General features: G+C 43.8%; 2 protein-coding genes across 3 annotated transcripts in view; one reads left to right on the top strand and one right to left on the bottom strand.

Moving 5' to 3' along the window:
* LOC137469404 (phosphatidylinositol 3,4,5-trisphosphate 3-phosphatase TPTE2-like) overlaps positions 1-13,271 on the top strand; it is a 267,328-nt gene that overhangs the window by 227,379 nt on the left and 26,678 nt on the right. The gene's annotated exons all lie outside the window — the stretch shown is intronic.
* LOC137469409 (fibrinogen-like protein 1) lies at positions 1,760-11,802 on the bottom strand. The gene is made up of 8 exons (XM_068182117.1): positions 10,856-11,802; positions 9,493-9,577; positions 8,571-8,781; positions 7,344-7,503; positions 6,280-6,377; positions 6,112-6,200; positions 4,482-4,672; positions 1,760-3,534 (listed from the first exon to the last, which is right to left on the bottom strand). The coding sequence occupies exons 2-8, from the start codon at positions 9,556-9,558 to the stop codon at positions 3,345-3,347; spliced, it is 1,005 nt and encodes a 334-aa protein (XP_068038218.1). The 5' UTR covers positions 9,559-9,577; positions 10,856-11,802; the 3' UTR covers positions 1,760-3,344.

Below are 13,271 nucleotides of genomic sequence, written 5' to 3'. Positions count from 1 at the left end.
TGCTCCATTGTCATGAAATAGGCTGCTATCTTTCTCAAAACTGGCTTTCTGAGCAGAGAGATTTCCCAATCCCACACTTCTTCCTCCACCCTACTCCCCCACAAACCAACAGCAATTTTAAACAAGGAGCAGCATTGCTGTGTGTAAGCTGCCAGTTTCCGATGGCACCCTGCTGCAGTGTCCAAAGCTGGCACAGGTAGCTTGACCGGCACACGGTGTTACCTGCTGTGACAACATAGGAGGAGCAAGCCTCAGCATTTGGCCACCAGAGTCAAATCTGGCTGTTTGAATGGCCTTTCTGATGGGTAATGTTTTGCAGCTGCTGCTGGAGTGAGGGATCCGACTCACTGGGTGATGTGAGCTCCTTCTTTCCCGGGAGCCATGCCAAGATGACAGTTTTCAGCCCTTGGCCCAGTGTGGTGTTGGTACCAGCAATGCGTTCCCATGAACTGTCAGCTTGAAAAACTGTTTAAAGGCATTCAAGAACATGTTCGTGCTTGAAGAGTTATCCAAAGGCAATCAAATGCAATGAGTCTTTAAATTGACTTAAATGAACTGGAAATCAGACCTCTGAAACAATTGCTGCTCAGGTTACTTGCCCTGCCTGTACTAAGGTAAGGTCTGTGGTGTGAAGTACCTTCTCCCTGAAGCAGTGATCCATCATCATTGGAGCTGCAGGGCTACAGTATCTGTTTAAGCTTTGTTGAGCCTCTCAGCATGGGAGAGAGACCCTGGAGAAATGGGAGATCAAATGTGCAGTGCAGCAATATTCAGCATGCCTTTCCCTAAGCTTCAGCGGGAGGGATTGGAGCTTGGCGGTAGCCCTCAGATCCAGTAAATACTCAGCTAATGGCATTCTACCCTGTTTATTAAGATTAAAGGTGGTTCTGAAATGCTTCCTGGGGTTTGCTGTGGGATTTGCAGGCTCCTGCACAAAGCCCTGTGACCCTTGCATCTCAGAGGGAGTTTCTTTTGCCACAGGAGGGCAGAGAAGGGGCAACGTTGCTCTAAATCAGATGGTGCTTTCCACAAAGTTGTCCCAGTGTTAGGCTGTCCTTTGCATTAGATGTACTTAGGTACATTTTACATCAAAGGCAGCAGGGCAAACCCCTTCCCTCCCAGCTTGTCATACCTTGGCCTCCCTTTCTCTCTCAGAGATAGGTACATTTTACATCAAAGGCAGCAGGGCAAACCCCTTCCCTCCCAGCTTGTCATACCTTGGCCTCCCTTTCTCTCTCAGAGACAGGAAGAGCACCGTAGCATGGATACCTGCCCCTCCATACTGGCACACAGGGAAGCAGGCTCCATAGCCTGGACTTCACATTGCTCATTGCTCACTAACTGGGGAACTGGACTGGGTGCTGGTTGTCTGATTAAGCCCTGCTGACTTCATCTCCAGCTTGATATTCCATTACCAGATGGCTTACCAGATGCTTAATGAACTGCCAGACCACAAATACTCTCCCCTAAGTGCTATAGTTTCCACAATCTTTGCTCTACTTCCTTAGCTCTCTACTGAAGAATGGGATTGAGCATGAACTGCCAGAAGGCATGAACTTATTTCATTCACATTTCTCTATGTCTTCCACCTAGACAAAAATTATACTTTCTGCCCTCAGTACCGCATCAGGGGCCACAGAGTTACAATGTGTCCTTATGTCCCAACATGCAGTTACAACCTTACACTAAGATTTTACCATATCAAAATACAGAAACAGTGATCAGAAGGGAAAGAATAAGTGCTGCCTTTTTGCAGCCCTTTCTTCACAAGGGCAATCTCATTTCAGACATGTTGGTGAAAATTTAACTCCACATGAGCATGCTTGAGAAGAGGGCAGGGGGGCAGTCTAACCAAGGGCACAGGCTCTAGGAGCACAGCTCCCTGGAGTGCTGCCCATTACACTGGGAGGTTCATGTTTGCCGTCACTGGGATGTCTAGGAAGCAGAGGAACCAAACCAAGTTTTAAACTGAACCTTCACCTCATGCCTCTGCATTGTATCTGGGACGGCTTGAGCCATGAAAATTAAACTTACCTTGCAGACCTTTTCAACTACCCAGGACAACAGGTGAAAAAGCACCAGAGCCAACACTGAAAGAATACATTTCTCATATTATGAGCTTTCCAAGATGTTGATCCAGATTTCTGTTCATGTTCCTATTGTTGAAAACCAGATAAAAAGTATGAAGTCCTACTCAGATGGTTTTATTTCGCTCTTTATCATTATGTATACAAATTACAGTATGTATGGATATAAAAGCAAGTAAATGGAAAAGGAATACCAGTTTAAAAATTATTATAAATCAGAAAAAAAGGAAACAGATTTATTCTACAGTATGGTAGTTAAATTATTTGCATCAAGCTGATACTGCTGTTCATTTTTAACTGTTATTAACAGCTGTAAAAAATAAATTTTCAGTATTCCATTTATTTCAGTCATTTGTGTTGCTCTTATTTCACCCAGTAAGACAATGAAAACAGTGTGCCTTGTGATTCAACCACTTTCTGATTCCCCTTCACTAATGCAAAGTGATCTGGTAAATTACAGGAGAATGTACAGGAGAATTGTGACTGCATTTTAGGAACTCCTAGGAATATCTGTGCTCACCTTAATTTTAGTAAAATCTGCATAATTTTATTCTGGGGCTTAAATCTAGTTGGAAGGATTGTCTTTTAATGTCTTGTGGTGTACTCTAGCAGTGGATCTGCAGCGGCAGCTATTGGAATGGAATTCACACTGTCCATATTGTGGGTGTTTACTTTAAGCAGCATTAGTCTGGATGCACATTAGCCATTGGAGCATGTCCATCCACAAGTTTGGTTTCACATACTCCAGGAGCACTCTGCAAATGAAGTGTGCAAGAACCATAGGGAAAGTTGCTTAAAAACATTCTCCTGATGCAGAACAAAGCACTAACAAAGGCACACCAGATGAAATCCAATTCCCCATCCCCTTGTTCTTTCTGTCCTGATGTTCTCATAACTGAAACACTGATGGTTAAAATCAAGATGGGAAAGGTTTAGACTTGGAAAAGTATAGATTGATTAAAGGACATACTTGATCCTTCAAAATCCAGAGAACTTTCAATAAACATTCTCCAACAAAGTCTTGAAAACTGCTGAAAGAGAAATCTCTGATTATCCCGTGACTACGATCCATATGTTTTTTTATTAAATTGTTGTCTGGCTGTGCTCAAACAACTCATGCTGTTAGCTTCAGGTAGCAGAAGCAGGTGCAACTCCAGCTATCAATGCAGGATTGGCGACTGGCAGCAGCAGAGCAGTGGCTATCAGCTTTCACCATTCTTTTCAGCCTGTGCTTTTTCTATTTCCAAAGCAGCAGGTTCAGCTGCCCTGATAGTTCTCACCATCTCCGCTCTCTCTGTCGATAAAGAATGGAGCCCTGATCTTCATGGCTGAATATTTCAGTGAGTACCACATCCCATGCCATGTAGACCAAACCAAGCCGTCATCATGGGGTCCACTGTACCTCCCTCTTTTGTAGTATTGCCCATTGAGGTTTACCGCATGGCACCTTGGAACAATGAAGGAAAGACAAAAAGGGAACTCTGTTTAGCATGAGAAGATATTGCATTATTGCAGTGCAGTACCGTTCTCACACAACATATATCTGGATATACCAGGGCGGGATGGACTAAATGGTTAATGCTTTTAGTGGAACACAGGAATATGTGGGTCATCCTAAAGCAGACACCTACACTGGTCAGATAATTCAGCCTGTTGACTTCTTCAGGTGTACTGACTAGGGGCATTAGAACTGCATGGCCTGAACAAAGGGATGTAGTGCCATTTGGTACGCTTTAGCTCCAGTGTAGGCAGCTCCATATTGACACCTAAAAGTTCAGAATTTTTTTCATTGAGGTAAATCGTACTATTGATGTACATTTTTGTAGCTCCACCAATTTCAGTTGTTATGCCATGAGAATCTGGTCTAAAAGGCTCATCCTGCACTAAAGCAGAGAAAATCTGAGAGTGTTACATCCCAGTTTCCAGGGCTGTTAAACATGAGTCCCTATCCATTGATGTGTGGCATATGCCCAAACAGCAAATATACCGTCATAACTGTTATGGCGTAGCTCTGCCCTTAGATATGCTCCACTCTAGGGAAATGTCCTTCATACACACTTCACCTTACCATGGTTACAGTTGTTTTCTTCACTGGAGTATAACACAAAGCACTTTCAGGAATTTGAACTGAGCTCTTTTCCTTCCAGGTCATTGTCCCCTGTGCATTTGTTTTAACCCATTTTCTTAAAGTGAATTCAACTTACCTGCTTTGCTATAATAAAAATAATAAATTGTTTTCCTTTGAGGATCTGTAGGTCTGAACATCTTAAGTTTGGCTGTGTGGGGTGGCAAGTGCACACAGCAACCTCCAGCTGCTGTAAGGCAGGCAAGTCCTCTCAGCTGTGCAGCCACCCACAACCTACCCATCCAAGAGGAATCAGCGTTTTTCCATACCTGTTAAACCACCAGCCACCCTTGTTTTCTGAAGCACAGTTGCCTGCCAGAAATTGATCGTGATCCTTATCAAATGTGGTGAACTGCATCCCTCTGTGAGAAGCTGACCACTGATCTTCAAAATTGCTCCCACCAGACAGAGCGTCGCCAGCATTACCAGAATAGGTGCCAAACCATAACCTGTAATTTTCCTACAAGAATATGTGAAACATTTATTTGATATCCATTCTTTCTGCCTTTCCTCACAGTTTTGAGGTCAAATTAGCTCTGGACATTTCATCCACTGTCAAATGCATGACTGTTGAAGTCAAGGGTGACTTGACTCCATGCTTTAATGATCCTAGTGTAGATCAATGCAGGATTTAAAATTCCAGAAGGGATTGCTGCTCCTGCTACAAAGGGCTCCAGGTTTATTGTCATTCAACAACCATTTAATACACTTTACAGCAAGATGGAAAGCTCTTTCTAAGATGATCAAGAACAACTTAGCAGAAAACTGCCAAGTGTCAAGTAATTGTCTTCATAAAGAAGTCAGTTTTTCAGCTAGAATAAATGATTAGGCTTTTTGCTCTTCCAAGAACTCGAAGCCATCTGATTTCTATGGTCTGGTCCTGGTAGGAATATTTAGAGTAATCGTTCCATTGTGCACAGCTAACAGGTCTAAGAGATATTTAATACTAAGTGGATAGTTACATTTGTGTTGTGGGCTTTCTACTGTCAAAATTGTCCTAATTTCTTTATGAAAAATGGCAGTAAGGTATTAAAATGCAGCTGTTCAAACTTTTCAAAACAAACCTCTAATTGCAAACTGAGCATAATGTGCACATTTCTGGAGCAGTGATGGAGTCGGAACTAGGACTGGTCCATGCAGTATCCTTGGTGAATTGGAACTAGGACTGGTCCATGCAGTATCCTTGGTTATTTGGGCTACTTACATGTGGTGTTCAGGTAGGCAAGTCTGCAAAGAACAGCACCTGTATGGAGCTGGACATTGTCTACAGCTAGAAAGCACAACATGAGAATACAGGATGTGTCTGTCTCCGGGCTTTCTGTGTCTGTAGCAGTAGGTATAGTGCTACAGGTACCTCTCTTCAAGATAGGAACTTAAAACTGCTCTTTCAAAGCTTTGATTAGAATTTCCTGGTTTATTTTAAAACAAAGTTGAGAGGATTTGCTCTGACACTTGCCTTTTATGTGACAGTCTGAAACACTCTCTTAGAAAGCAGGAGAACAGAGTTCCATTTAGTTGCAGAGGTTCAAACCCTAAGGGTCTTCTCACTCACAGAAGACTCTTTTAATCATGAGGCCAGAGGCAAATACGTGTGAGAATCCTTGTGCCCTGTGGCAGGGAGCTGCCCTCTGTTCAGCATCAAAGTTAGCAAGAGGGCACAAACATGTGATGCTGTCACCCACTGACCTGGGCACTCAGTTGTAAGGAAGAAGTCCCAGGTCTGTGTCCCTGATCCCAGGGCTGTCTGTCAGTCAGACAAACCAGGAAGCCCAGGAAACCAGAGCAGGGAAGTTTTGCAGAGCTGTAGATACAGTCCTGATACTGGTCTGATGCTGTATACACAGCTGCCCCACCCTCACAGACCAAAGCAAGCAAATCACTGCTCTCTCCATTTCTTACCTGCTCATTTGCAAGCTGGAAATTTTCATAGATTGCATAACGCCTTTCCCCATGCCAGTCCATCAGGTCAATCTTTAATGAGTTCTCTCCTAAATATAAAGTTGTGTCATGTTAGATGAATACCTAATGCAAATTAGAAAGAAATCTATGGAGAAAAAATACTTGGACCTCTAGCAAGCAGGTCATGGATGTGGTCATTGCCCAGCCAGTATTCATCATTCTTGCCCTGGAATTTCCCAAATCCCAGTTTGTAATCATCCCATTTCCTGCAGAGAGATATAAATTTCATCATGGGAGGCGATTAGACAGTTTGTGACGCTTGAGTATGGTAACAAGTAAAACTTCACCTGTATCTCTAGATACTGTTTTCTAAAAGTATCTGAATCATCTAGAAGTAAACACAACTCACAGCTTACGTTTTACCCTGCTAAACCTGTGCACACGCATATATGGGGATCAAACCTTCAAACTGCCAAAAAAAACCCCCAAACCCTGTGTTTATTCTCTCACATGTTGCTATTATGGATATTCATTCTGCCTGACCTACATACTAGTCAATGCTCCTCTTCAGGATGTTTTTATTTCACCTGAACTACCATGGCTAGATAGCTACCACTCTCTGGGCAAGCTGGCTTAGAGTCACTTGAGGTAGCTTTGCAATGCACTGCATAGACTTTAGAAGGCATTAGATATGCCCTGAAATTGTGTGTGCTCTGATGGTGAATTAACCTTCATGGGGACATTTCTTCTGCACAGTGCTACCAGAGCATCTCTCCTCCTCTAAATTTCAGTATGAAAGTAACCTCTCTGGGATTTTGCATAGGAAAAGGACAATCTGGTTTGGCACTTTTTAGAATTATCTGAATATGATAATAAATGTTACAACATACTGAAGATAATTCCTGATATCAGAACAGATCTGTTCAACAGGTCTCAGTCTGTGCAGTGGTAGCAGAAACCTGCCAATTTGGAGCCTTTGACAGTCTTCAATAATGATAAAATATGCATTCAAATGCAGAGAACCCATGGAAAAGAAGGTATAGATCCATTTTGAAAATGGTCCCTTCCTGCCAACAGCTACCACCAGGTTGTCCTAATGCTAAATAATCATCACTAATATATAGTCTTGCATATCCTGCTTCTCAAGGGTGGGGTTTTGCCCGGCAGCAGGACAGGGATAGGAGCTGGTGGACTGAGTGCAAGCCTTGTTGATGCAAGAACAACGCACCCACCTGTTAAAATTCTCCTTGCCGTTACTCCGCCGCTGAATGACAGTCCAGCCCCCGCCATCAGACATGTCACAGAATGCCAGGAAAGGCTCCCGGTCTGCTCTGGGCCTGATCCGGTAGTAGCCACTTGTGGTGCTCTTCCGGCCATACACTGCAGAGCAATCTGGGCAGAACGGTATCAGTTTGTTAAATGGGCTGGGGGCAAAGCCAAGGGCTATGTGCTGCCAAGAGAGGATGTCACTGAGAGGCTGTGTGGGACAAGGACAGTTGGCCAGCTTTTCATAGCTTTGCAAGCCCTGTAAAATCAAAGGAAATGGTGCAGCAATGTAGTAGCTACACCAGTTTGCAAACTGCTAGCCTGACAAAGAGCTTTAAGGCTTGAGAGCCTTTACAGCCATGCCCTCTGAGGGAATAATGCCCAAATCCCTGGGGAAATGCAGGACAGCTGCAGCTTAGCCTGGGCTATATCATGAAAGCCTGGAACTGAAACTTTATTTGTCAGCAAGATATTTGCAGGGAAGCTGATTTCCATGTGGAAGATAAAGTACCCTCATCTGATAAGATCTGATAAGATCAGGGAAAAATATTTGTAAAATAATAGGCTAAGCTTCTGTGTCCAGCTCTACCAGGGTTGTATCAGGAGAGAGCCTTTCGGGATCTCAGTGCTTCACACTTTCAATGTAATGCCCAAAGGCTAAAATCTTGGCCACAGGCAATGATGTCATTTATGACCATGTTCTCAACACCAAGGGACAAAGTATGCATGCCTGTTCCTGTTTTGTGCCACAGAAGTAATGAGGGAGCTGAGGAACAGGGAGGCTTGGCTCATCCAAACAGCTGCAGCTGAGCCAGGTACTCTGGGCTCCATTAAGTCACTCAGGGAATATGGGGTCTTCAAGAGCAGGACCCATCTTGTCCTAAAGTAGATGCCTAAAGTAAATCTGATGGAAAACACGAAAGGTGATTGTTCCTCTCTGTAGATAAGAAGCCCTGCTGAAGATGTCCATTTTGTACCTGGGTAATAGCTGCCTACAGCTGGGATAAGTGACTCTAGCCCCAAGGGATATCTTATAGTGTCAGGGCAATGAGTCAGCTCCTCTCCTTCTCATGTATTTGTATTTTAAATCACAATCCACTTTAAACATTTAAAACCTTTAGCAGAAGTAAAATATGACACATGGGACACTGCAGGGAGAAATAAACATTGTGGCACACTACTGCAAACTGTACCTTGGTCATACACTATCAAATTTCCACTGGTTGTGGGTAAAAGCATCTCATGCTGCACGCTCCTGTTGCCTGAGAACAGTTCACTTTTTGTTCTGTGGTAAGTGTTCTCCAGTATGTCCTTCAGCTGCAATTCATATAAGTAAAGCAAGTCTTGAAGATGTTTTAACTTTTGCCTTAATTTATTGTTGTCTAGGAGGCAGATGTCTTTGTCCTATGGAGAAAAAAAACAAAACCCCCCACACTTCAGTCAGTGGTAAGGAGAGACAAAGAAAAAGGAGCATCTGTCTCCTCTTGACCCTAGCATGTCACACTGCCTAAGTGGATCAACATGATTTCATGGTGATCTCTTCCTAAGATGTCCAAATCTTGCACAGCATCCGCTGTTTAATTGAATCCAGTGGAAAAGGGGTTTCTGCAATGACCTTGGCATTGATCAGAGCATGCCAGAATACAATCAGATGCACAAAAATTTACTTTGGACAAAAATAATTTGTCTTGACCCCCCACTTGGTGAGCTCAAGAGGAAGGTTTGCAAACTATGAAAGTGCTCAGGTTGATAAGAGAGGGAAAACTTGGCTCTTGCACTGCAGATGGGCGAAACCAGCAAGGTTCCAGAATTAACTTTGTGTAAAACTGAAAAAGAGCTGATATTTTGGCTACAAAAATACATTTTTTAAAAATAAATTTTTGTTGTTGTTTTGAATTCTTAGTAATGTCAGTTCAATCTCCCAGGCAGCTGCACAGCCCTTAATGCTATGAAAATCCTGTATTATCAGGATGACATTCCTTTAGCTGCAGGCAGATGCCTTTTTGCTCTGCTCTTACAGGTCTCCGTCCCTTTTGTGGGGGAGTATTCATCTCTGCATGACTGGGAATGGTGAACCATTGAGAGAGTGTACAGACATGGCTGAAAGATACACACCGAAAACCTGGGTGCAGGTGAGCCAAAGCTGACCAGGAGAAGGAGCAGCAGCAACCAGTGCATCATCACACTCCTTTCTTATCACCTGAAAAGAGGCATTGACAGGCTGTAATGGAAGCTTTTTTAGTTCCTCTCACAACTTAATTCCCCCTCACACTTACGTTTAATTCCCCAGGAGATGCTGCAGGATTTGTTAAGGAGGTTGCTTGAAACTACAGGCAGGACAAAATCAGGGTAACATGTATATTAAGGAGAAGCTAAAGCACAGTGCAGTATGCTGACAGTTATAAAGGCTCAGGTCTGCTCCTGATTCCCCACAGAAATAAATACTCTGTGTGACTTTCCAGCAACCTCTGTATCTCCTCCCAGGTATCCACACAGGAAGATGCTCAGCAATCATGTCTCCTTGAGGACTTTTCATCAAAATCCCACAGAGTTTATTCAGTTCAAACTTTTCAAAGTGGAATTAAGAGGAATTTTCCTCCTGGTTAAGTGACTGTAGACATTTCCCTCCTCATCCTTGGAGTAGTCTGTGAGGTTGGGATTACTTTGGAGGCCAAGTAACACATGTGACAGAGTGGACATGCGATAGATTTTTCTTATATTTCAGGGGAAAAGATGTCTACTGCTAATCTGCTCCAACACACAGATGTGGTTTTGATTGGAGAGTCTTAGCTAGAAAATATGCTGACTGCCACTGGGAACATACAGCTGAATGTGAGTGAACAGTACAAATTGTTCTCAGTGTGCTTGCATGGTGCTTAAAAAAAAAAAAAAAACAAAATCAGAAAGAAAAAAAAATCTGAAAAATAGGCTAAACCCAACTCCCTCGCTTCACATCTGGAAGTGCTGCACAAACTTGGTTCCCCAGCTCTGTGCTCCGAGTGATGTGCTTTGTTTCAGCTACAGCTCTATTAGCATCCCTGCAGCAGCTGATGCTGCTTCCAAACCAGCAAAGCTGCTGCAACAGAGGAGCCCTCTGCCCAGATGGGCAGGCAGGGCTCAAAGCAAGCCAAGGGAAGAAGAGCTCCACAGAAGTTGCCCATAAAAGATGACATGCAGGTAGATGCCCCAGTCTGTGGCAATTTTTCAGCTCATAGAGAGAAGAGTTCAACATTGCAGCAGGGGAACCCTGCGAGCCCCGGACCACTGGTGCTGTTCACACCACCCCACAGTGGTGCCAGTTGCTGCAAGACTGGTGCTGAGGTTAGAGTTGGACCCCACACAGTGCCCATGGGTGATGGCAAAAAGCTACCAGGAAGGGTGGGATGAGTGACAGCTCCTGGAAACCAGAGAGTGCAGAGCAGAGAGAAAGAAAGCAATGCCATCTACACCTTTACCAAGACACATGAAATGAACCTACCTGTAACTTGCCTTTCTTCAGACCGCCTCCCGGGAAGATTATTTCCCTTAAAGTCAACTGCAAAAGAAAGTGATGATAAACCTGGCTGCATTTCAAGAGGCTGATGAGATTTTCCTCTCCAGATGACCTACATCAAGGGTACAGATGAAGAATGTTTCACAGCACTAGGCAGTTTCACAGGAAAGGGACTCCCAGTTCCCTGTGTGAAAGAGTTACCCAAACCCCAAGTTTTCTGTTGTTACCCAGTACTCATCTTGCTGCTTCACAGTGAGAGTAAACAACAGGAGGCTTCTATCAACAGTGTTCTCTAAAGGAGAGGGGAGAAGGGCTCTGCTGCTTGTGTGCTACTACCTACCTTGACTAGGAAGCTCAACCAAGACAGACTTTGAGTGTTTATGTGAATCACTCAGACTAACGCTCCCTGTGGGAGTTTCGGCTCATGTTTTAACCCAGCCAGGATCATTTCAGTAAGTCCTGCAAGGTGGAAATAACACAGCTTTTCCATTCAGCATTCCTTTTGCTGTTTAATCTGTTTTATAAGAGCACAGCTGTAATGCCAAAGAAGCTTTGCAAATCTGAAGCAAGAAGCAAATGTAGGAGTATTAAGCAAGACTTACTGTTAGACTGAAATCTCAAGAGGGTTGTGTAACTCTCCTGTGAGCTGGATGATTAGATTTGCTAGTTTACACAAACAAGGACATTTGTGGAAAAGAGAAAAAAATATAAAACCAAACAGATGGGTGCCTCCCTTTGCATTATGGCCAAGGAATTACAGATTATTTTAAAGAAAATAGCAGGAATGTTACATTTTACAGAGCTTTGTTCAGAGGAGAGATGGTGGACACAAAAGACAAGGCACATAAACCCATGGTAAATGTCTGTGCTGCTCTTCAGGAAAGCAGGACTATCCAGCTACTACCAGCTACAGCAATGCTGTTTATTCCTTTAAAACTGCATTCCTCTTCTCCCGCAAGAACCCTGATTCATTCCACTGCCAAAGGATTATGTAAGCAGCGCTTTTTTCTCACTTGTTTTCTAGCCCCAGTTTAAGACTGGTTTTGACAGCTATGAAATTGAGTGAAATGTTTCCTCTTCTCCCTAGTGGGTACTTGGCCCTTTCTTCTGCCCCTTTGGCCGGGAATGGCAGCTGGCATCAGGGTGCTCGGGTACCACACACTGGAGCACAGGGAGGCTGCACATCATCCCCTAGGGCTTTCAGCAGCAGCAGCAACTCTTTCTCAGCTGGACCCATCCAGACAGCACTCAACATGCTGTGCAACAATTTATGCTCTTGTCTAAAAGGCGGCCAAAAATCTCATTGGCCTATGAGCATCTCCTGATCCCAGGTGGGATCAGAGACAGGGTCGAGGCTGTGGTGTCACTGTTGGAGTTGTGGTGTGGGTAGCACAGTCAGTGCCTGCAGCAGTCTGCAGGGCCATATGATTAGGGAGCATCAGGCCTCATAGCATTAAGTTCTGCTGGTCCCAGGGCAGAAGTGAGCAGTGAAACTGCAGAGCTAGTGAAATCCACACATGTGCTCGGTCACTGCAGCTTTGCAGGAATAGGACTCAATCTCCAACCCTCGTTCAGTGGCTGCCAAAACATCTCTCAGAGCCAAGACATCTGGAGCACTCTCATGCTGCCTCTAGGCCTCCACCAATGTTCGCTGCAGCAACATCTGCATGTGAAAATCCCACTCAGCTGGAGCATGGTTTTTATATATGTTTCATTTTTAACTTATATTACCAGGCTAGAGAAAGCTTTAGGAACATCTGAAGCACAAGAGAGGGGTTGCCATGAGGTTTGGGTTCACATGAGGGAAGTCTAGCAGGAGAGGATCTTCAGGTACTGCTCCACTGGCTCTGAGCTAAAATAATCAAGTCATGGTAAAGAATGGGGACACTGTGTGATCACCAATGTTTCCTCACAAATGTTGAAAACTCTAGGCAATGTGACAATAAATGCTGGGTTGTTTTTTTATTTTTCCTGGAATACATATGCTTCACAAATATTCTGGAATGCAAATTCCTGTTTAGTTACTTGGAAGGAGATTAGATTCCCTTTTCTGAAGATACTCAGTGACCTTGTCAGCAAAAAATAACAGTCTAATTAACTAAAAACGTTCCTACCTTGCTGTCCTCCACCTTCCTTCCAGCAAAAGTATCTAGGTGCTGAAAAAACTATTATTCACACATTAAATGCAATACCAGCACACGCAAATTGGTGGATAAATGTGACTGAAGAGCATGGCTCTAGGGTAGCTCTTGATATTCCTACGGTTATGGGGAAAAATGGCCTGGAAAGAAGACAGGAACATGATACCTGATGGACACCTTCAGAGCCTAAAGGAACATCACTGCAGCTGGAAGATAGTAGTGGCATCTCAAAACTCTCCCAAGACCAGTTTCTTGTTGGT

Source organism: Anomalospiza imberbis, chromosome 2 (assembly GCF_031753505.1).
Source record: "Anomalospiza imberbis isolate Cuckoo-Finch-1a 21T00152 chromosome 2, ASM3175350v1, whole genome shotgun sequence".
NCBI lineage: Eukaryota > Metazoa > Chordata > Aves > Passeriformes > Viduidae > Anomalospiza > Anomalospiza imberbis.
This window is presented reverse-complemented; position numbering and strand designations above follow the sequence as displayed.

Bases quoted from the DNA above. Each gene is read 5' to 3' on its own strand.
- LOC137469409 (XM_068182117.1), bottom strand. From the start codon at position 9,558: ATGATGCACTGGTTGCTGCTGCTCCTTCTCCTGGTCAGCTTTGGCTCA. The intron at 6,201-6,279 runs GTCCAAGTATTT...CTTTATATTTAG, and splicing joins CCATGACCTGCTTGCTAGAG to GAGAGAACTCATTAAAGATT. The intron at 3,535-4,481 runs GTATGGAAAAAC...CATTGTTCCAAG, and splicing joins GGTGGCTGGTGGTTTAACAG to GTGCCATGCGGTAAACCTCA.